The sequence below is a fragment of the Sorex fumeus genome, unplaced genomic scaffold (genome assembly GCF_029834395.1).
Source record: "Sorex fumeus unplaced genomic scaffold, SorFum_2.1 ptg000094l, whole genome shotgun sequence".
Taxonomy (NCBI): domain Eukaryota; kingdom Metazoa; phylum Chordata; class Mammalia; order Eulipotyphla; family Soricidae; genus Sorex; species Sorex fumeus.
In genome coordinates, this window is record NW_026606151.1 from 21,938,113 (window position 1) to 21,959,797 (window position 21,685).

Sequence of the window (21,685 nt, forward strand, 5' to 3'; positions counted from 1 at the left end):
TTTCAAGTTAAGAACTTTGTATTTATTGGGATAGCAGAAAAGACTTACCACGAGGTAAGAACATTAGGTTCTACTTGTGTCAGGGAAGACCTCGTGTCCTTCACGCCCTCATGCTGTCTAAATGGAATGTTCTTCCCAGGAAGATGATCCTCCAGGTCACTGATAATACAGACGAAGTCTCATTTAACTGCTTACTGTGTCGCAGAAACGCTGGGTTAGCCACCAGCGTTTTTCCTACTCCCATCAGAATCACACTCACTTTCAACTGCCAGTTGATGGGAGATTTCATACAAGTCTCTGTCTCATGTGGATGAAAACAAAAATTAAGGCTGGTGGTCGGTCAGCCCAGTTTTGTTAAGTGTGTTTTGGTGGGGTATCACAAGATGCATTTGTAGGTTGATTCTGTCTAACTAAGCGAAATGCTCAGCATGGACTCCATATGTGCAGTGAGAATCATTTCATAGTAGTAGAAAGCATTTATGCACAAGTCTAAAGGCTACTTGGTTGAAGTGATTTTGACCTTGGGGACTGGTGCTCACAGAGGTAATTAAGGAAACTATGACTATGGGCAGAGGCTTATCCAAGCAGCAATTTTATTAGAAGTTCCCTTAAGACATTGTTTTCTTTCTTTCTTTCTTTCTTTCTTTCTTTCTTTCTTTCTTTCTGCATTAAAATTTTTCCCATGGAAATTCATTTCAGAAATGAATCAATTTATGTAGTATATATTTCTTTTTTTTCTTTCTTTCTTTCTTTATTTTTTTATTAAATTTTTTTTAATAGTGAGACATCATGAGGTACAGTTGCAGACTTACACATTTTTGTGCTTGGGTTTCAATTACACAATGATCAAACACCCATCCCTCCACCAGTGCGCATTTCCCACCACCACGGATCCCAGTATCCCTCCCACCCCCCATGCCCCCCATCTCACCCTGTCTCTGTGGCAGGGCATTCCCCTCTGTTCTCTCTCTCCTTTTGGGTGTTGTGGTTTGCAAAAGAGACATTGAGTGGTATTCATGTTTGGTCTATAATCTACTTTCAGCATGCTTCTCCCATCCTGGGAGGATCCTCCCAACACCTTTATTTGGTGTTCTCCTCTTTATCTGAGCTCCCTTTTCCCCTAGTATGTGTGGATGGCCTCCAGGTCATGGAGTAAAATTCCTGATACTAATCTCGGCCATTCTTGGGTGTTAGTTTCCTATTTTGTTACTTTATGTTCCCCAGATGAATGCAATTTTTCTATGTCTATCCCTTTCTTTCTGAGTCATTTCGCTTAACATGATACTTTCCATGTAGTACCACTTGTATGTAAATTTCATGACTCCGTCTTTTCTAACAGCTACATAGTACTCCATTGTGTAAATGTACCAGAGTTTCTTTAACCAGTCATCTGTTCTCGGGCACTCAGGTTTTTTCCAGATTCTGGCTATTGTAAAGAGTGCTGCAATAAATAGACAATTGCAGATGTCACTTCGCCTTGTAGTATATATTTCTTATTAAAATAAAAAAATTAAGTCACCATGAGATATACAGTTACAAATGTGATCATGATTGTGTATTTCTTATTGAAGATTGCAAATATAATGTTAAACTCTATCTATAAAATCAACACATTTAATCAAAATTTGGTTTATTTCACAGAAAAGAGAGCAAACATAATGAAGAAAAACTGACAATTATCTAGGTTTTCTGTGCAGAGGGAAGGAAAGTATTTGTTCAGAATTATGGAACCATTAATTCTAATTAAAGCCCGGCAAGCTACCGAGAGTATTCGATATGCCAGACACAGTAACAACAAAGTCTCCAATGGAGACATTACAAATAAAAAACAAAACAAAAAAACAAATAATTATTGATGAGACATATCATGATTATTGTATTTTCAAGAAATTTCATACCCTTGTTGCCTTTGAGTTGACTACCCAGTGAAGAACTGGAAACTTAGATTCTTGTCCCCATACATTCTCCTTTCTGCCTGGCCCAAGGAAATCATGAATCGTAGGCCCATCGCACACATATTTTAGGTTATAATTTATATGTGAATGTATTTACGTGCATATTTGAATACCTAAGTAGAATGCTTAGTTATTTTTCGTTTCCACAAGGGTGTTGTATTTTACATGTGTTTTGAGACTTTTTTGTCACAGCCTTATGGTTGTTCAAATGGTCCAATAGATTTCGAAGCTGTGGTTGTTTCCCTTCCACTGTAATACAGCATTCCACCTTGTGAATGTGGTACAATCCTTTTGTCTTCACTGTTGCTGGTCATTTTTGAGGATTGTAGCCTTTTGCTTCCATGAAAGACTAACTCAAGAAGACATTGCATTACATATCTTTTGAGAACATACACACACAAGTGTATCTTCTGGGTATATTCTTGGAAGAATAAATAGCATTAAAATTTACAGGCATTTTTTATAGCTGAGTAGGTTTTCACTGTGTTTCTTATGTGCCACTGTTTGTTTATATACTCCTCTATTTTGGGTACTTGGGTTGTTTTTGTAACATGGCTATTGTGAATATCACTGTAATGAGCACAAGAATGTAAGTGCATTTTTTAATTTTTTTTGTTTTTAGGCCACACCTGGTGGTGCTCAGGGTTTAGCCCTGGCTATGTTCTCAGTAATTACTCCTGACAGTGCTTGGGGGATCATAAGGGATGCCAGAGATCAAACCTGGGTGGGCTGCATGCAAGGTTCGTGTGTTACTTGATGGACTATCATTCTGGCTCCTGCAATGTCTTTTGAAATAGTGGGTTTTAATTTGGATACTAGGGGTAGATGCCAAGAATTAATATGGCTGGGTCATGTGAAAGCTCAATTCTTAAATATTTTAGCTATCTTCACTCTGCTAGCCATAATGATTCACCCAGATGGCATTCCATCATCAGTGGATGAGAATTCCTTCCCCTAATATTCCCACCAATGTTGCTTGTATTTTTTTTGAATAAGAACACAATCTTTTAATTGAGTTGATTCTTGTCAACCAAAACCACTGCCAAAACTTCCTGCAACATCACCTTGCAAATACTTCATGATATTAGACTGGCCTTTTAATTGTAATGATGTCTCTGATTATGCATACCATGCACCCTCCTTAAAAAGCTCTTCCTTTTCCTTTGAATTGTACCCAGGGTTGTTTGTTTTTATCCCCAGATGTGATGTGCACCAATTTCACTGGTGTGAGGTGATACATCATTGCTTTTTGAAATTTGAACTTCCTGAGGATCAGTAACAATGAGTACTTTTTCATGTGCCTATTGGTTATCTGCTGACCATTCAATTTTTTCTATTTTTGTTTTCTTGTACTTATTGCTCATTTCCCAGCATAGGGATCTCCAGACTTATTGGATTACATTTGTCGGTAAAATAGTAAGAACAGGCAAGCCAACGTGGGATTGTGCAATTCTTCTATTTCGAGAGTGGTAGGGATGGGACTCAGGCCTGTCCAACTTTGACTCTATTATATAAAATCAAAGTGTTTTCTCTTCTGTATATTCAGTTACCATATGCTGCTTCAGTTCTTTTTCTTTTTTTTTGCCTACCGAGGCTCATGTAAAGCAATTGTTCTACTCCTGACCCTCATCCTCAGCTCATACATGATCGATGAACTTTTCAACAACGTAGAAACATTTGCGTGTATTGTTGATTTTGCTGTGTCTCAACAGGGTCTGGCCTATTTGGCCTGTCCTTATTGTCTCTCGTGCTAGATCTCAAGGCATCAGCCTCATCTCCTGGAGAGCTTGTGAGGACATAGACCAGTGGGTTGACCCTCAGAGTTTTGATAGAGGAGATCTGAGATGAAGCCCCCAGAGGTGTATTTATGATGAATACTCACGTGGTGTTGGTGATGCTATTTGATTAGGGACCACATTGCTTGATGGAAAAAATGTCTAAAATCTTTAACAGGTCAGAAAAGGGTGAAAGAAAAGCTACTATAGTAGAGATACCTCAAGGTTCTATGGCTCAATTCACGTGAGATGTTTCAGACTTTAGTCTCCTGTAAATATCTGGAGACACTCATCTGCAGGTAGTAGTACTCTGTTTTTGCTTTACTGTTGCAACGTCTCCTAGGGTTTATTTTTGGTGGTGCTGCTGCTGGTGGTGGTGGGGCATAGACCAAAAACTCTCCAGATTCACACCAAGAGGCCAAGAGGAAGGAGTTGGAGGGAGGTGATGGCAAGTAGCGTCTCAGGAGAGCAGACGACTGGGAACATGAGACCCAACTTCTGTGTGTGTGACTGGGTCAGAGAAGGAAGTGGAATTTGCAGCTCGGTGGTCCTCGGCCCTAAGGATCTTGAAACAAACATGTAGTAGAGGCTTCTGGGCTCCATTTTCCAGGACAAAGACTCCTTCATAATGTTAGGTGAATGGCAGGGAGTCATATTTGAAAAAAGAAAGTAGAAGAGGGAGTCAGGAAGGCAGTGCCCTTATGGTCTGACATTAGAATACAATTTCTTATATCACTGAATCACTGTCATCACTGTCATTCCGTTGATCGTCGAATTAACACGAGCGGGCAACAGTAATGTCTTTATTTGTCCCAGCTCTGAGATTTTACCAGCCTCTTCTTACTCGTATTTTCCCAAAGATTGAAGGCTCTTTCAGGGTCAGGGGAATGAGACCTGTTGTCGTTACTGTATTTGGCATATATCAAATACACCACGAGGAGCTTGCTAGGCTCTGCCTGTGTGGGCAGAATACTTTTGGTAGCTTGCTGGGCTCTCTGAGAGGCATATATTTATATATTTTTTCTCAATAATTTTTCTACTGTCTGAAACCTATCAGATATGGTGTAATAATGGTGGAAAATGGGTAGGAAGTGTCTTATAATGTCTTCGGAGTCCAGAAAGCAGCCTGGAGCATGGCAGAAGTTGTCTCTTGTGCTAGATCTCAAGGCATCAGCCTCATCTCCTGGAGAGCTTGTGAGGACATAGTGGAGGTTGCATGTTGGGGCTGGGTCCCTTGGGGTGGGGAGGGCTCTCACCCGCCCCACAGCCTGGCACGGATTAGGGTGACATGGTTCTGGGAGCCTCCTTTTATACAAAGCCTCCTTTGTCCAGTAGCTAGACAGTTACACCTTCTGTCTGGGAGGAGCATCCTGAGAAAAAAAATTCTTATATAATCTTTGAAAATGTGTTTTATTATTCTTATTTATTTATTTATTTATTTATTCAGAAAAGATTTTACTCTCTTTATTTAAGAGAGGTAAAATACCATCAAGGGCCAAGATCCAGAGACTATAAAACAAGCTCCTGGGAGAGAGCAATGCAGAGTCTCCTGCCCCATGCCTGGTTGTTCTCACCAGGGCCCCTTGGAGTGGGGCAGGTTGAGTTTCCTTCCCCACGCTGAGCAGAGTCCTGGCAACTGAAGACCTCCGGCACCCAGCCAAGCCATGCTTAAGACCACTCTCCACATGCTCAGACAAGCCTCACACATGAAGGAACCAGCAGAGGAACCCAGGGGCTGAGATCTCCAAGGCTGCTCAGATCGGGACTGGGCCTCCTCCACCCAGATCCCCCATCTTCCAGTAGCTAGACAGTTACACCTACCAACTGCCCCCATCCCCATGTAATCCCATCAATCAAGATCCAGACACTATAAAACCAAGCTCCTGGAAGCGACCTCTTATTGTCTAGTTCTTGCTCTCAGAGAACACGGCAGGCTACCAAGAGTATCCTCTGAGCACGGCAGAGTCTGGAAAGCTCCCCAGGGTGTATTAGATATGCCAAAACCCAGTAACAATGATGGGTCTCATTCCCCTGACCCTGAAAGAGCCTCCAATGTGGCACTTCCTAAAATCTCAGGGCTAGGACAAATGGAGACGTTACAGGTGCCTGCTCAAGGAACAATGGGATTACAGTGATACAGTGATTTATTTATAAATTCAGCAGGTAGTTCAAATCTTGGTGCATATATAACATCCAAGAGATGATTTTGAGGGCCTTAAGCATAGTGCAGCAGGCTAATCCTTCGCAAGTGGAAGATGTGTGTGTGGCCTCTGGGAGCAACCTCCAGACTATAGCTGGGAGTATACCCTGAGCACCACTGGATGAGACCAAAAATAAAACAAAACGGAACAAAGCCAAAAAATAAAAAAAGGGGAAAGAGAAGGAGGATAAGGAGGAGAAGAGAAGGAGGAGAATAAGAAGAAGGAGGAGGAGGAGAAGGAGAAGGAGATGGAGAAGAAAGAGAAGGAGGAGAATAAGAATAAGAATAATAAGAAGAAGCAAAGAAGAAGAAGGAGGAGGAAGAGGAGGAGGAGAAGGAGGGGAAGGGGAAGGAGGAGGAGGAGAAGGAGAAGAAGAGGAAGAAGAAGAAGAAGAAGAAGAAGAAGAAGAAGAAGAAGAAGAAGAAGAAGAAGAAGAAGGTTCTTTGTATAAACAAAACACACCATCTTTTGTAGGTCAATAATATTTCCTTGATTCTCTACACTCTGAATTTTTAAATATATAACTCATGACTCTGCTGAGCATTTCTTTGCAAACAGCAGCCTCTTCACTGCTCTCTTGACATCTTTGTTTCTTAGAGTGTAGATCAGAGGGTTGAGGCCGGGAGTGATGATGGTGTAGAAGAGAGTCAGGAACTTCTTCTCTTGGGATTTACTGTTATTCTTTGGGTTCATGTACATAGAAATGGCTGTTCCATAAAAGAGAGTCACCACAGTGAGGTGGGAGCCGCAGGTATTGAGGATTTTTCTCCATCTTCCTGTGGACTTGATCTTCATCACAGCATGAGTGATAATGCCATAAGATATGAGAATGGTTGATAATGGCACTAGAAGATACACCACTCCAAGAGAAAAGACCACAGTCTCAAGTACTTTTGATGAAACACAAGCCATCTCGATCAATGTTGGCATCTCACAGAAAAAATTATCCATCTCTCGGTGCCCACATCTTGGCAACCTCAAAGTTAAAGTGCAAACAAGTGTGGTACAGCCAACAGTAGTTAACCAGGCAGCCAGGACCATCTGGTGGCAGAGCCGAGGGTGCATGATCACTGTGTAGTGCAGAGGCTGGCACACAGCAACATAGCGGTCATAGGCCATCACAGCCAAGAGCAGACACTCTGTGGCTCCCAGGTCCAGGGCACAGAAGAACTGGAGCACACACCCTCCGTATGTGATCGACTTTTTTGACCCCCACATATTCACCAGCATCTGGGGGACAATAGAAGTTGAATAGCAGAGATCCAAAAGCGACAGGTTGGAGAGGAAGAAGTACATGGGCGTGTGGAGCTGGGCGTCCAGGTTAGATACAAGGATGATGACCGAGTTTCCCACCAGAGTCACGAGATAGGAGAGGATGACCACCACGGAGATGACACGTTCTACTCGGGGTCTGTCAGAAAACCCCAGAAGGATGAAGTCTGTCCCATAACTCTCATTGTTTGCATCCATTGTTCTTTTGAAAGCGAGGAGATAACACCATATTAGCAACAACAATAACAAAATATTGTCAACAATACTGATGTACAATCAAGACATTTCAACATCTTGAAGAGTGGATGGGTACTTAAAACTCATTTTAACTGCATGTTTTTTTTTCTATGAAAAAAATCTCTGAACATTTTCCTTGAGTTAAAAGTTCAAAGTCTAACTCTCTGTCTCTGTCTCTGTCTCTGTCTCTGTCTCTGTCTCTCTCTCTCTCTCGTGTGTGTGTGTGTGTGTGTGTGTGTGTGTGTGTGTGTGTACTTTTTGGGTTACGCTCAGTGAGCTCAGGGTTTACTCCTGGCTCTGCAGTCAGGGATTACTCCTGGCAGTGTCCGGGGGACCATGTGGGCTTCTGGGAATGGAACCTGGGTCAGCTACATCCCAAGTCTCTTCATATTTAAACCATGTATGTTAAACCAATCATCACTTGTATTACTTGTATCACTTGTCATCCCGTTGCTCATCGATTTGCTTGAGTGGGTGCCAGTAAAGTCTCCATTAATCTCTGTCGCATGCTAGTGTAGTCCAATGGCGTCTGCTTACTCCAGGAACACAGAGAGCCTCAAACTGTTCATTCAGGGTTTTGACAAAGAAGTCTGACCTGGAATCCAGGCAGTAACAGCTCTAGTCCAGCGGTCATATCTAAATCGCATTACATGTCCAGCTCATTTTATTTTATTTTTTAAATTTTTTTATTAGTGAGACATCGTGACCCATTTGATTTTTGATGCCTTGGCAAACAAGACAGCGTCCCTGATTCTTCATCGTCGACAGAAGTCGGAACTCCAGATTCCTTCTCTCACTTGAGTGAAAGGTGATATTGCAAGCATAGCTCTTTTGATTCCTCTTTAGGATACCCAAATAGCGTTCTCATTCTGTTTCCATAGGGCCCAGGTCTCTGAGGCATATGTTACTCTAGGAAGTATGGTGGAGTTGAAAAGATGTCCCCAGAGCCAGAGGTTCTTCGTCCTCTTAACAACTTCTTTGACTCTCTTGAAGGTGTTCCACGCTGCTCTCTCCCTATTGCGCAGTTCAGGTACCAGGTCATTCGTTATGTTGATTTCTTGACCTAGGTATGCATAACTGCTGCATTCAGAGATGTTTGTTCTGTTGAGAGCAAATGGAACATCAGGAACTAGTTTATTTCTCATGAACATTGTCTTCATGAGATTCATCAGCAGTCCGACCTTTCCACACTCACGGTCAAAGTTGGCCAGCATTCGTGCTGCTTGGCTGATATTTGGTGTTATTAGAATGATGTAATCAGTGAAGTGGAGGTGGTGTAGTTGTTCACTGTCTCTATCTTCACTCCCATTCCTTCCCATTCCAGTCGTTGCATGACGTTATCCAGGGTGGCACTTAAGAGTTTCAGTGAGGGGCTGGAACAATAGCATAGCGGGTAGGGCATTTGTCTTGCATGTGGCTGACCTGAGTTCGGTTCCCAGCATCCCATATGGTCCCCCGAGCACTGCCAGAAGTAATTCCCGAGTGCAGAGTCAGGAGTAACCCCTGAGCATCACCAGGTGTGACCAAAAAAAAAAAAAGAGTTTCGGTGAAATGGTACTGCCCTGCTGAAGCCTTCTCTTTATGTTGATGATCACTTTCTTATAGAATGATGAGATCCTGGTGGTGAATCCGTAATACAGCTCGCGGAGGATCTCAATGTACTGACTTTGAATGCCCTGTTTGGCTAGGGCTTCGATGACTGCTTTAGTGCTTTAGTCTCAACAGAATCAAAGACCTTCTTCAAATTGATGAACATTAGACAGAGTGGCATCTTGAACTCTTGCGAAACCTCAATGAACTTGGTCACTGTGAATATGGTCGATCGTGCTGAATCCTTTTTGGAACCCAGATTGCTCGGATGGTTGTCCTTTGTCTAGTGTTCTGCCAGTCCTATTCAGGATGACTCGAGTGAACAGCTTGTAGACGATGGACAACAGGCAGATTGGGCGATAGTTGCCAATGTCGTGGGTATCTCCCTTATTGTACAACAGGACAGTCCTGCTGGTTTTCCACTGGGACGGAACCTTGCATTTAGACAGGTAGCATGTGAAGAGCCAAGCCACTGTATTGACGAGTACTGGCAGCAGATTCTTCAGGTGTTCGCATCTGACCTTGTCTGGGCCAGGTGCTGTTCACTTCTTTGCTGACAAAATGGCATGTCGGATTTTGGAAGGGAGACCACTGGGAATGACATATCTATCTGCGGAATTTGGTATGTGGGCAGGTGGACGTGGCTATCGAAGAGATCCGAGTAGAAGTCCTGGATAACCTTTTCCATTGCCCTTATGGAAGATGTGATAGATCCATCAGGATGTCTGAGGGCAGTCATCTTGATCTTGTAGTTGGGGAAGGACAGGCAGGCGATGTGAATACTTTTTCCAGCTTCTGCTGAATCAGCCAACATTGCTGCTCTTCTCTCTTTGAGGTCTTCTTTTATCGCTTCTCTGCACAGCTTTGTGAGCTCGGACGTCAGCTCAAGCCAAACCCCGTTGTTGAATGAGCTTGAAAGTTTCTGAAGACAGGTGTCTTTTTGTGGATTTCTCTCTCTCAGTGCTCCTCACACAATCATGGAGGTGCTGAACCAGTCTATTGCATTCTTTGTGGATGTTGTCAACGACGGCATCTTCCCATATTGCCGCAATAGTGCCAAAGAACTCCCAGTTGGTGGTCGTTCTGGGAGTTCTCTTCTTAAACTTTTCAGTCCTTTATCCCTCCTCCGTGAAGTAGAATTTCACACAAAGGAGATGGTGGTCTGATCCCGTTTGGAATTTTGGGACAACAGCAGCATCGGTCAGGCAAAACCATCGATTGAATATATGATCAATTTCATTGTGGAACTGTCCACCAGGAGACTCCCATGTTCAACGTTTAGATTCAGCCTTCTGGAACTGTGAGTTACCATGGATGGTCTTGGTCAACTTGATGAACTCAGAGAGTCTCTCACCCTGTTTGTTCCATTCTAGGCCATGGGTCCCAATGTGGAGTTCTTTGGGAGACCTTCTCAGTCCTTGGCATTAAAATCACTGCAAATGACCTTGTAGAAGGTGCGGTCTTCTTTATAGAACTTCTCCAGCTTCATGTATAACTTCTCAATTTCTCCTTTGTCATAGCTGGATGTTGGAGCATAGATGGAACATGCGACAGTAGAGGCGTCGGTGGTGTCTGTGTCCTTGTCAACTCGAACTTGGCCATGAGCATTGATTCGTTTGAATGCCTAACAACCCGACTCGGATGCTTATGTTTGAATAGATGTAGCTCATTGCTGGCAGTTTCTAAACCAATCATACTGAATGTAAATCACTGAAAATATTCCAGATGATGTGTCACCAATGGTTCCATGTATTATGGCAAAGCACTAAATACATTAGGTTAGTTTAATGATTTTTAAGGATAAGATGTATTTTTACTTGTTAACTTAAAATTGAAATAATTTCAGAAGTGTTCAGTCACAATATACAGGCAGCAGCAGATTGTGCTAATGCCTCCTCTCCTGGCCATTTAGCAAAATTAGCAAGGCAGGAAATTCAACAACAAAGAATTCATTAAGCAAGTAATGTGCTGTTTTCCCCATAGAATTTACCAATATATAAGTCAGTTTTCTGGGTCTAATTTTTTTTTTTGTCACAGCTGGTGGTACTCAAGGCTTACTCCTGGATCTGTGCTCAGGAATCACTCCTGTCAGGTTTGGGGTACCAAATGGGGTGCTGTGAATCAAACTCGGGTTGGCTGCATGCAAGGCAAGTGCCTTACTCACTGTTTTATCTCTCTGACCAGGATAATTAATCCATCACCATTACAACTCTAAAATAATAAGATAAAAATTAAAATTAGGGGCATGGAGAAATAGTCTCACTCTATATGGTAATGTACCATATGATAAAATAGGTTGATTAACAATTGAAATAATTTATGTATTGTTGATACCTTTAATTTGTGGCCATAAACTTCAGACCTAGAATTATTTTTTTGAGGTTATGGAACACTATTTAGTCTCAGTCATAGTGAAATGAGTATAGAAAAATTATCTAGTGATGCCGTACCAAGTCCAGTTCTGTGGTGTGATTGAGCCATTATTATTATTATTATTATTATTATTCCTGGCCAAGTCGCAGTGTTGTTGGACATAGAGCCATGGTGGCAGTGTGCGCAGTGGCTCTTCCACTGTGGGTCCTGTCAGCTAACCACTGGGTGACCTGGGACTCGGTGTAGGTATTCGACCTGGCACAGACCCTCTGCGATAGGGCCCTGCTCTGCCAGCTGCTCACCGGGCACACTCCATCAACCTCAAGGAGATCAACCTGAGGCCGCAGATGTTCCAGGTGCTGCCCAGAGACCCAGGCAGGTGTGTGTTTGTCAGTTTGTCAGATTGTTACAACATGCCAGTCAACCAAAAGCTTACATTTGGTATAGTGAGAACACCTGTAAAGATGATTGGAGGCCTCCCTGAAAGCCTCTGTCCCTCTCGGAGAGCCCGGCAAGCTACTGAGAGTATCCTGCTGGCATGGCAAAGCCTGGCAAGCTACCCATGTCGTATTCAATATGTAAAAAACAGAAACAATGACGGTCCTCATTCCCCTGATTCTGAAAGAGCCCCCAGTATGCCACCGAGCTACACTAGCAAGCGACAGGGATGAACAAAGACGTTATTGGTGCCCGCTTGAGCAAGTTGATGAATAGGATAACAGTGATACAGTGATACAGTGATATTACTGCCATAAGCATTTGAGTTAGAATACAATTTTTTTGAGAATATGATAAAGAGTTAATATCCAAGATATATAAAGCACTGATAGACTCTTACAAGGAAAAAACCAGTCAACTCCATCAAAAAATGGGGGGCGGGGTAGAAATGAACAGGAACTTTCTCAGAGAAGATCTACAGATGTCCAAAAGATTACGAAAAAATACTCAACTTACGAGAGAAATGCTAATCAGAATAGCAATGAGATATTATCTCACAACTGGTGAGACTGGCCAACATCACAAAGAACAAAACAACAGTGTTGGTGTGGCTCTGAAGGGACCCTCATTCGCTGCTGGTGGGGAATAGCCATGACTTGTTGGCAAACAATCTGGAAACTCCTCAAAAAAACTAGAAATTGAAGCTTTCATAGGACCCAGAAATTCCACTTCTTGGTGTCCACCCAAGGACCCCAAAGACTATTCTGGTAAGATGTCTGCAGTCCTATGTCCATTATAGCACTACTCACAGATGATCAAACCTGGGAGTGACCCAGCTGTCTGAGCATAGATGAGCAGACAAAGAAACTAGGGTACGTGTACATGATGAAATACTTCTCAGCCATAAGGAAAGATGAAGTCAAGCATTTGCTGCTATGTGGATAGATCTGGCAAGTGTCTGGATGACTGAAGTTACTCAGAAGGGGAGGGAGAGGCCCAGAAGGAACTCTCTCAAGGGAGGGCTACAAAGAAAAGTGGTCCATAACAAAGGCCCAAGGCGATAGAAAGGGAGAAATGGTCTTCAACAGGAAGCTTACAGCAAAGGGAGCTGAGCAGAGAGATTAGGCTGGAGGGACACTGGGACAATGGTGGGGCTAAGTGACGCCATGGGGGTGGGGATGGAGCAGGATTGCGTTATGCATGAAATCCCATCCTTACCATTAGAGTAAACCTCGGTGTCTAAAATAAAAATGAACAATGAAAACAATATCCTTTGCTGTTAGAACCATGAGGAAAAAAGCTGTCAATATCAAGGGGTTAAGAGACAGATGTAATTTTTACAAGACACAAGGGAAATTTGGTTTCCCAAAGGAGTGAATGTTCTGCTTCTGTGGAGTGATAAGTGAGTTAGGTCAAGTGTGAAGGTCACAGAATCTAAACTCAATGTGCTTGGGATAAAATTTTAGTTGCCAGCTGAAAATAAAGTGTTCTGGGCAACTAATCATGGAAACTCTTTGTGTCTCAGGCCCTTTATATGTTAAAGAAGGAGAAGACTCCTCTGATGGAGGGGTGAGACCCATCTTGTGCAAACAATTGAGACATATGGATCAAATTCAATTATAAAAATTAAAAACGATTCACCTACGCTTCCCCACTGCCTCCCTGTTTTTCCTTTACTCCTTTAACATTCACTTGGGTGAGTTAATCAAGATGGTCTGGAGCTGCTTGGGATACTCATACAGTTTGCATACCTGGAAACACACAAGCATCTTTACAGAAACACTCATTTGCAAAATGTACACACTGAGTTGGCAGAGGCAGATGTGCATGTCAGCTTACAACTACGGTGTCTAGTTGCGTTTGTCTTGACAGCTCAAGGTTCAGATAGACTTGGGAATCCCAAAGGGCGCGGCCTTTCAAAGTTGCGATGAAACTCAGTAGTAAGGAGCTGGCCCTGCCCAGTGATCCCTTTGCAGGATCACACGGGCCTATGCCATCATCTTGGTAACAGTGATGGGGCCAGCACCTTCTTTCCCATGGTCAATGCCTCTTCCTTCCTGATTATGAGCTCAGGGATTCTTCTTCGTAACCCAACTCAGGCTCTTTTCTTTTTAAGAGTAAAAAGCTGTGATCTGAGTGGCTTAAGGTGAATATGTTTGGACATGAGACCCAGGTGGAAACAACACTGGCTACCACCCAGGAAAGTTCCCCTTAGAGCCTTGTCCAAAGTGCCCAGATCATGTTGCTTATCGGGATTGATGCCTTGTATTTTAAAAGCTTAATCATCCGATTGTGCTTTTCTAGACAATATAGTTTAGCTCACATATATCCTATGTCATATATATATTTGCTTTTTGGGTCACACCTGGCGATGCACAGGGGCTACTCCTGGCTCTGCACTCAGGAATTACTCCTGGCAGTGCTCAGTGGACCATATGGGATGCTGGGAATCAATCATATGAGATGGCCACATGCAAGGCAAATGCCCACCCACTTTGCTATCACTCCAGCCCCCAAATCTCTTAACATTATCATCTTTTATTAAAATATATGCTTAAATTGCTGATTCTTCCATGACTAAATGACTAAATAATCCTAACGCTGTTCAACCCACTTTCCAGTTCCTCTTCACAGGACACCTTGGGCTTTTCAAATATTTCATATTGGTGAGCTCAAGAGAAAACACAGCAGTCAAATGAACTCTATTAAACTCTGAAAAGGATGGAGAACATCTGTGATCTATTGACTGTGTGTGTGTGTGCATGTGTATGTGTATGTGTTTGTGTATTTGTATGTGTCTGTTGGTTTTTGGCCTGATTCAGCAGTGCTCAGGGCTTATTCCTGGCTCTGTAATCAGGGATCATTCCTGGTGATGCTCAGGTGACCATCTGTGGTGCCAGGTATTGATCATGGGTCAAATTGTGTAGAAGGAAAGTGTCTTAACTCCTGTACTATCTCTGGCCCTCTGGTCACATCTTGTAAAATATACATGACAAAGTCTACCTGGTGAAAAAATTACTGAGTTAATTAAATTTTGGGTCATAAACTTTGTCTCCCAGGAGCCATAGGAAGTACCTTCTAGCCAGGAGAAATTCTTTATGTAGTTTGATCTGGTAAACCCAAATAGAGATCTTTCCTCTCTAGCTTTTAGACATTTTCCATACTGATTTTAAGTCTTGTGTCTTAAGATTTTGATTACATAATTTTTTTAGTATATGTGAATATGATACTAAAATCAGGTGAGATGAGAAATAAGTTATATTGCTCTCTTTAAAAAACTCCTTTTAGATTTCTTTTTTCTTTCTTTTTAAAACTATTTTTGTTCTGTTTTTGAGCCACATCAGGAGATACTCAGGGGTTACTCTTGGCCCTGCCATCAGTTACTCCTGGCAGTGCCCGGGGGACCATTTGGGAGAACCCAGGTGGGACCTGGGCAATGTACTATCGCTCTGGCTCTTAAAACTCTTTTTTTTTTTATCTTTCATCGTTGTATTTCAGTTTCTAATAATGCAGTAACATTACATTTTCTTCAGTAAAATCGGAACAATGAACTGCACCAACTCAATGTTATTTGAATGGACACAATAATATGAAGAGAAAAGTTAGAATTATAAAAAGTTCTAGCTGTCTAAATTAGATTAGAGAACATCAAGTAGGGACCAGGAAGATAGAATAGTGGGTAGGTCACTTGCCTTCTACCTGAATTTCCTCCCCGGCACCAATTTCTGAAAACCTTGGGTGTGAGTCCCCCCAAATAACTTCTTACTCCGGTTTTTTTTTTGATTTTCGGGTCACACCCATGGATGTTCAGGATTTACTCCTGGATCTTCACTCAGAAATTACTCCTGGTGGTGCTCAGGGGACCATATGAGATGCTGGGGATCAAACCCACGTCACAGTGTGCAAGGCAAATGCCCAACACGCTATATTAACGCTCCACCCCCCACCCCAAATAATTTCTTGATTTCATAATTTTCAAGAAGTATATTGAAGTGGCATGCAAAGGTAAAACAGAAAAGAACTAACCACCTGCCTTGGCAATGAGAAATAAGGACAAATTCTTGTTCTCTGAGAAGACCAAGGAGAGAGGGGAGGCGGAAGGGAGGAAGGACGGGGCAGACCAGAGGGGGCTTAAGGACAGAGATGGAGCATCTGGGACACTTGGGTGGTGGTAACAGAGCAGTGACGTTATACAACAAAACCATAAAAGACAACAGTATTATAACCCTGTTATCTAAACTGTCACTGTCACTGTTGTCCCTTCATTCTTCGATTTGCTTGAGCAGGCACCGTCTCCATTCTGAGAACAGTTATCTAAAGTAGAACAGAAAATAAAAGTAAAGCAAGCAAAACCCCAGACCATTGTGAATGCAGGAGAGCCTGTCTTGCTCACTCCTTCTGTGTGTGAACTTTAAGATAATACACTTCTCCCATTCCTCAGTTGCCCTAGTTGTCAAAGAGTTCTCTTAACAGTACAATCACCTTAAGGGAGGGATGTTGAAATATTGCTAAATGTAAATTACTAAGCATGCTACTGGCTCCTAAGGACACTCAGAACTGCAATAACCACTAACTCCTCTTGTTGAATCAGTACATGTACAAAATCTTTGAGGGCGTCCCCGACGGCTCTGCTCCCACTCCCGCAGCCAGGGCAACTGGGCCCTGGGGCAGACAGCAGAGGAAGCGAGGGCCAAGCCGGTTGATTTTCAGTTGCCATTTATTCCATTCTCGCCATGCGCCTGCCCAGTCTCTCTTAGCCTCCCATTCTGGTCTCACACTGCCTCTCATTACTGTCTCCTTCTGTCTCTCCCGCTCATCTCTCCACTCCATCTTGCAACCTGGGATCTCTCTCTCTCTCTCTGTCTCTCCATGTGCTTGCTCCTGTATTCTTCTTCTACATTCTTCTCTCTCTGTCCCCCTTGCTAGCCTCTCCACAGTTCATCGTGAATCCCTGCTTTCTTTCCAACTCTCTTGCCTCTCCAACTCCCCGCTCTCTGCCTGACACTGCACCCAGTCAGGTAGCAAAATCAACATAAGAAAGCCTTTCCTAAACCTGAGTGCCCGAGAACAGATGACTGGTTAAAGAAATTTTGGTACATCTACACAATGGAGTACTATGTAGAGTACTATGTAGCTGTTAGCAAAAAATGAAGTCACGAAATTTACATACAAGTGGTACAGCATGGAAAGTATCATGCTAAGCGAAATGAGTCAGAAAGAGAGGGATAGACATAGAAAGATTACATTCATCTGGGGGATATAAGATAACAAAATATGAGATTAATACCCAAGAATAGCTGAGATCAACACCAGGAGGATTACTCCATAGCTTAGAGGCCAGCTGGGTATTCTAGGGGAAAGCGCAGTTCAGATAGAGAAAGGGAGCACCAAATAAAGGGTGTTTGGAGGATACTCCCAGGAGAGGAGATGCAGGCTGAAAGTAGACTATGGACTGAACATGTTTGCCAATCAATGCCTTTTTTTGCTGACCACGACACCCAAAAGGAGAGAAAGAACAGGGGGGAATGCCCTGCCACAGTGGCAGGGTGGGATGGGGGGGATGGGGGGAGGGATATTATCCATGGTGGCGGAAAATGGGCACTGGTGGAGGGATGGGTATTTGATCAGTGTATAAACGAAACCCAAGCACAAAAATTTATAAGTCTACAACTGTACCTCCTGGTGTTTCACTAATAAAAATTAAAAAAAAAATAAAGCCCTTCCTGAGGGCCCACCTAATAGGTACTCTAAAGCCCTTCCTGACTACCCCAGGCAAAATACCTCCTAAGGTGTTTTTCTCCTTTCCTCAGTCCAAGAACTATCAACCTCTTAATACTAGTTATTTTTGTATGGACACAGTAAGAGATAACATTGAGGCTTGTAGGGCAGCTTTCCTGGGAACATTTTGCCACAGACTCAGGCTACAGCGCTCAGGCCAGATTAATCTTTCCTAACCCTAGCAGGGTCCAAATCTAGTTATTACGTTTTGGATCATGACAGCATTTGTCCATGACCAAGCTCTTAACTTATAGTGAAGCACTATGGTGCTTTGGCCAGGCCCATCTTGATGCCAGGGTAGCATATAGCTTACTGCTTGCCCTGGTTCCATCCAGTCCCTCGTGGGGACCCTGCTTTGGGGGGCTCTAGGAAGTAAAGGCAGCTGAGGCTTAGGTGAGAGAACAGATGCTTAGGAGGAAAATATCACTGAGAGTCACATTGCAAAAGCATGTCTTCTTGTGTCCATACAAAAAGGAGATTGCTCCTTTGCATAGACTATGCAAAGGACTTCGGAGAAGAGAAAAACAATATTTACACGTCAACAGAGCACAAAGAAAGAAGTTACAAATAAACACAGAGGAATGGGAGCACTGTGATGGGAGCAACCCAATAAACCTAAACTACTTGAGGCTATGCAGGAAGGACAAAATAGTGTTATCCTACAAATACAGTTCCCCGATCCTGGGAGGCAATAGGATATTGGCATTTATTTACATCTCACCTAACTTTCCTCTTTTTGCTTTCAGGTTCAAATAAAACCTATGCCTTTGCTTTCAGGTTCGAATAAAACCTATGCCTAGTTCTTTTTTAGTAAAGTACTTAATATTTATTTGGATAGCAGAGAATACTTACTGCAAGGCAAGAACATTAGGTTCTACTTGTGTTTCCTCAGGGAAGACCTCGCGGCCTACATGTCCTCATGCTGTCTAAATGGAATGCTCTTTCCAGAGAGATGATCCTCCAGGTCACTGATAATACAGATGAAGTCTCATTTAACTGCTTACTGTGTAGCAGAAATACTGACTTACCCACCAGCGTATCTTCTACTCCCACCAAAATCACACTCACTTTCAAGAGCCAGCTGATGGGAGATTTCATACAAGTCTCTGTCTAATGTGGGTGATGAAACAAAAATTAAGGCTGGTGGTTGTTCAGCCCAGTTTTGTTAAGTGTGTGTTGGTGGAGTATCACAGGATGCATTTGTAGGTAGATTCTAACTAAGCAAAATCCTCAGCATGGACTCCATATGTGCAGTGAGAATAATTTCATAGTAGTAGAAAACACTTATGCACAAGTCTAAAGTCTACTTGGTTGAAGTGATTTTGACCTTGGGGACTGGTGCTCACAGAGGTGATTAAGAAATCTATGACTACAGGCAGAGGCTTATCCAAGGAGCAATTTTATTAGAAGTTCCCTTAAGACATTGTTTTCTTTCTTTCTTTCTTTCTTTCTTTCTTTCTTTCTTTCTGCATTAAAATTTTTTCCCATGGAAATTCATTTCAGAAATGAATCAATTTATGTAGTATATATTTCTTATTAAAATTTAAAAAAATTAAAAAAAAATTAAATCAACATGAGATATACATTCACAAAGGTGATCATGGTTGTGTATTTCTTTTTTTTTTTTGGGTCAAACCCAGCGATGCACAGGGGTTACTCCTGGCACATACACTCAGGAATTACTCCTGGCGTTGCTCAGGGGGCGGCCATATAAGATGTTGGGAATAGAACGCAGGTCAGCCACGTGCAAGGCAAATGCCCTACGCGCTGTGCTATCACTCCAGCCAGATTGTGTATTTCTCATTGAAGATTGCAAATATAATGTTAAACTATATCTATAAAATCAACACATTTAATCAAAATTTGGTTTATTCCACAGAAAAAGAGAGCAAACATAATGAAGAAAAACTGACAATTATCTAGGTTTTCTGTGCAGAGGGAAGAAAAGTATTTGTTCAGAATTATGGAACCATTAATTTTAATTTATAGTTATTCATGATGTGTCATGATTATTATATTTTTAAGGAGTTAAATTTAATATCCTTGTTGCCTTTGAGCTGACTACTCAGTGAAGAACTGGAAACTTAGATTCTTGTCCCCATACACTATTCTTTCTGCCTGGCCGAAGGAAATCATGAATCTTAGGACCATCACACACATATTTTAGGTTATAATGTATACATAAATGTATTCACATGTATATCAATTCTTAGTTTTTTAAGCTATCTCCACCCTGCTTTCCATAGTGATGGATCCAGATGATATTCCATCATCACTGGATGAGAATTCCTTCCCCCCACACTCCACTAATATTGCTTGTTTTTTTTTTGAATAAGAATGAATTCCTTTAATTGAGTTGATGCTTGTCAACCAAAACCACTGACAAAACTTCCTTCAGCATCACCTTGCAAATACTTTATGATATTAGACTGGCCTTTTAATTGTAATGATATTTCTGATTACTTAAACTATGCACCCTCCTTGAAAAGCTATTCTTTTTTTCTTTCTTTCTTATGTAGGAGTACTGCTTTTTATTCAGCCACTGATTAGGCTGATTGAATTGTGCATGAACTCCACCTAACTTTTTTTCCTCCATTTTTTATAATTTTATTTATTCAATCACTGTGAGAGCAGTTACAAAGCTTTCGGGTTTAAGTCTTGGTCATACAATGAAACACCTGTACCTTCAACAGTGCCCACTGTCCACCACCAAACTCCTCAGTATACCCCCATCCCACACCCTCCCCTTACCTGTGGGGCAGATGATTTCCAAATTACTCTCTCTATGCTTTGATTACACTCAACATTTTGACACCACACCCACCATTATTATTTGGGATTTTACCCCAACACTCAGATCTGCCGCAAAGGCAACAATAGACAATTTGTTTTCTATTACTGGTTATGAGTAACATGATGTCGCGTGGCTGCAGTAGTGGCAGTGCAATTTTGAAATTCCGAAATTTTAACACTTAAATCTGGAGGGATTTCTTGCCAAAACCTGCTGGGTTCCGATATTTTTTCTTGAGTCTCTGGGATCATGGCCGTTAAGCAGCTTGATCAGGAGCTTGAGAGGCTGTTCATGGGCGGTGACTCTAGGTCTCATTGGGGTGGGGAGGAAAGGGCCGGCTCCACCTCCATCCCGTGAGGCCCCATGTGTCTCATCACTGCGGGCCCAAACCTAACTGTCCAATGGCCTCTGGTGGATGGCGGCCACAGAGCCACCAAGGTGGAGCAGGCGGGGGGACAGCACTCTTTCCCCCTTGGGGTGGCCTGACAACAGTAACCTACCGCACGGTCCAGACACATTTCTGCCAAAAGTCGCTGGGTTTCAAGATTTGTTTCTGAGTCTGGGATCATGGCCGTTAAGCAGCTTGATGAAGAGCCAGAGAGGCCATTTGTGGGCAGTGACTTGGGGTCTCATTGGGATGGGGAGGAAAGGGTCGGCTCCACCACCATCCCGTGAGGCCCCGTGTGTCTCCCCACAGAGGGCCCAAATCTGACCATCCAGTGGCCTCTGGAGGATGGTGGCCAAGGCACGAAACCTATTCCCACTTGGGGTGGCCCAGCGTCGGTAACCTACTGCAGGGACCAGAGGCATTTCTGCCAAAAGCCGTTGGGTTTCGAGATCCGTTTCTGAGTCTCTGGGATCATGGTCGTTAAGTAGCTTGAACAGGAGCCAGAGAGTTCCTTTGTGGGCAGGGACTCCAGGTCTCCGGGATGGGGAGGAAAGTCTTTTTTCTTTCAATCCTACACAGTGTTGCTTGTTTTTATCCTCAGATGTGTTGTGTACCAATTTCACTGGTGTGAGGTGATACATCATTGCTTTTTGAAATTTGAACTTCCTGAGGATCAATAACAACGAGTACTCTTTCATGTGCCTGTTGGTTATCTGCTGACTGTTCATTTTTTTCAATTTTTGTTTTCACGTACCTATCGCTCATTCTCCAGCATAGGGATCTCCAGACTTACTGGATTACAGTTGTCAGTAAAATAGAGTGAAAACTGGGAAGCCAATGTGCGATTGTGCAATTCTTCTATTTTGAGAGTGGTGGGGATGGAACTC

At 42.6% G+C, this 21,685-nt stretch overlaps 1 protein-coding gene across 1 annotated transcript; it reads right to left on the reverse strand.

The window, feature by feature from the left end:
* Positions 1 to 6,456: 6,456 nt before the first annotated feature.
* LOC130040170 (olfactory receptor 2W1-like) lies at positions 6,457 to 7,401 on the reverse strand. The gene has a single exon (XM_056132177.1). It carries the CDS (start codon positions 7,399 to 7,401, stop codon positions 6,457 to 6,459), a length of 945 nt encoding a protein of 314 aa, XP_055988152.1.
* Between the last annotated feature and the right edge of the window lie 14,284 nt (positions 7,402 to 21,685).

Bases quoted from the DNA above. Each gene is read 5' to 3' on its own strand.
- LOC130040170 (XM_056132177.1), bottom strand. From the start codon at position 7,401: ATGGATGCAAACAATGAGAGTTATGGGACAGACTTCATCCTTCTGGGG.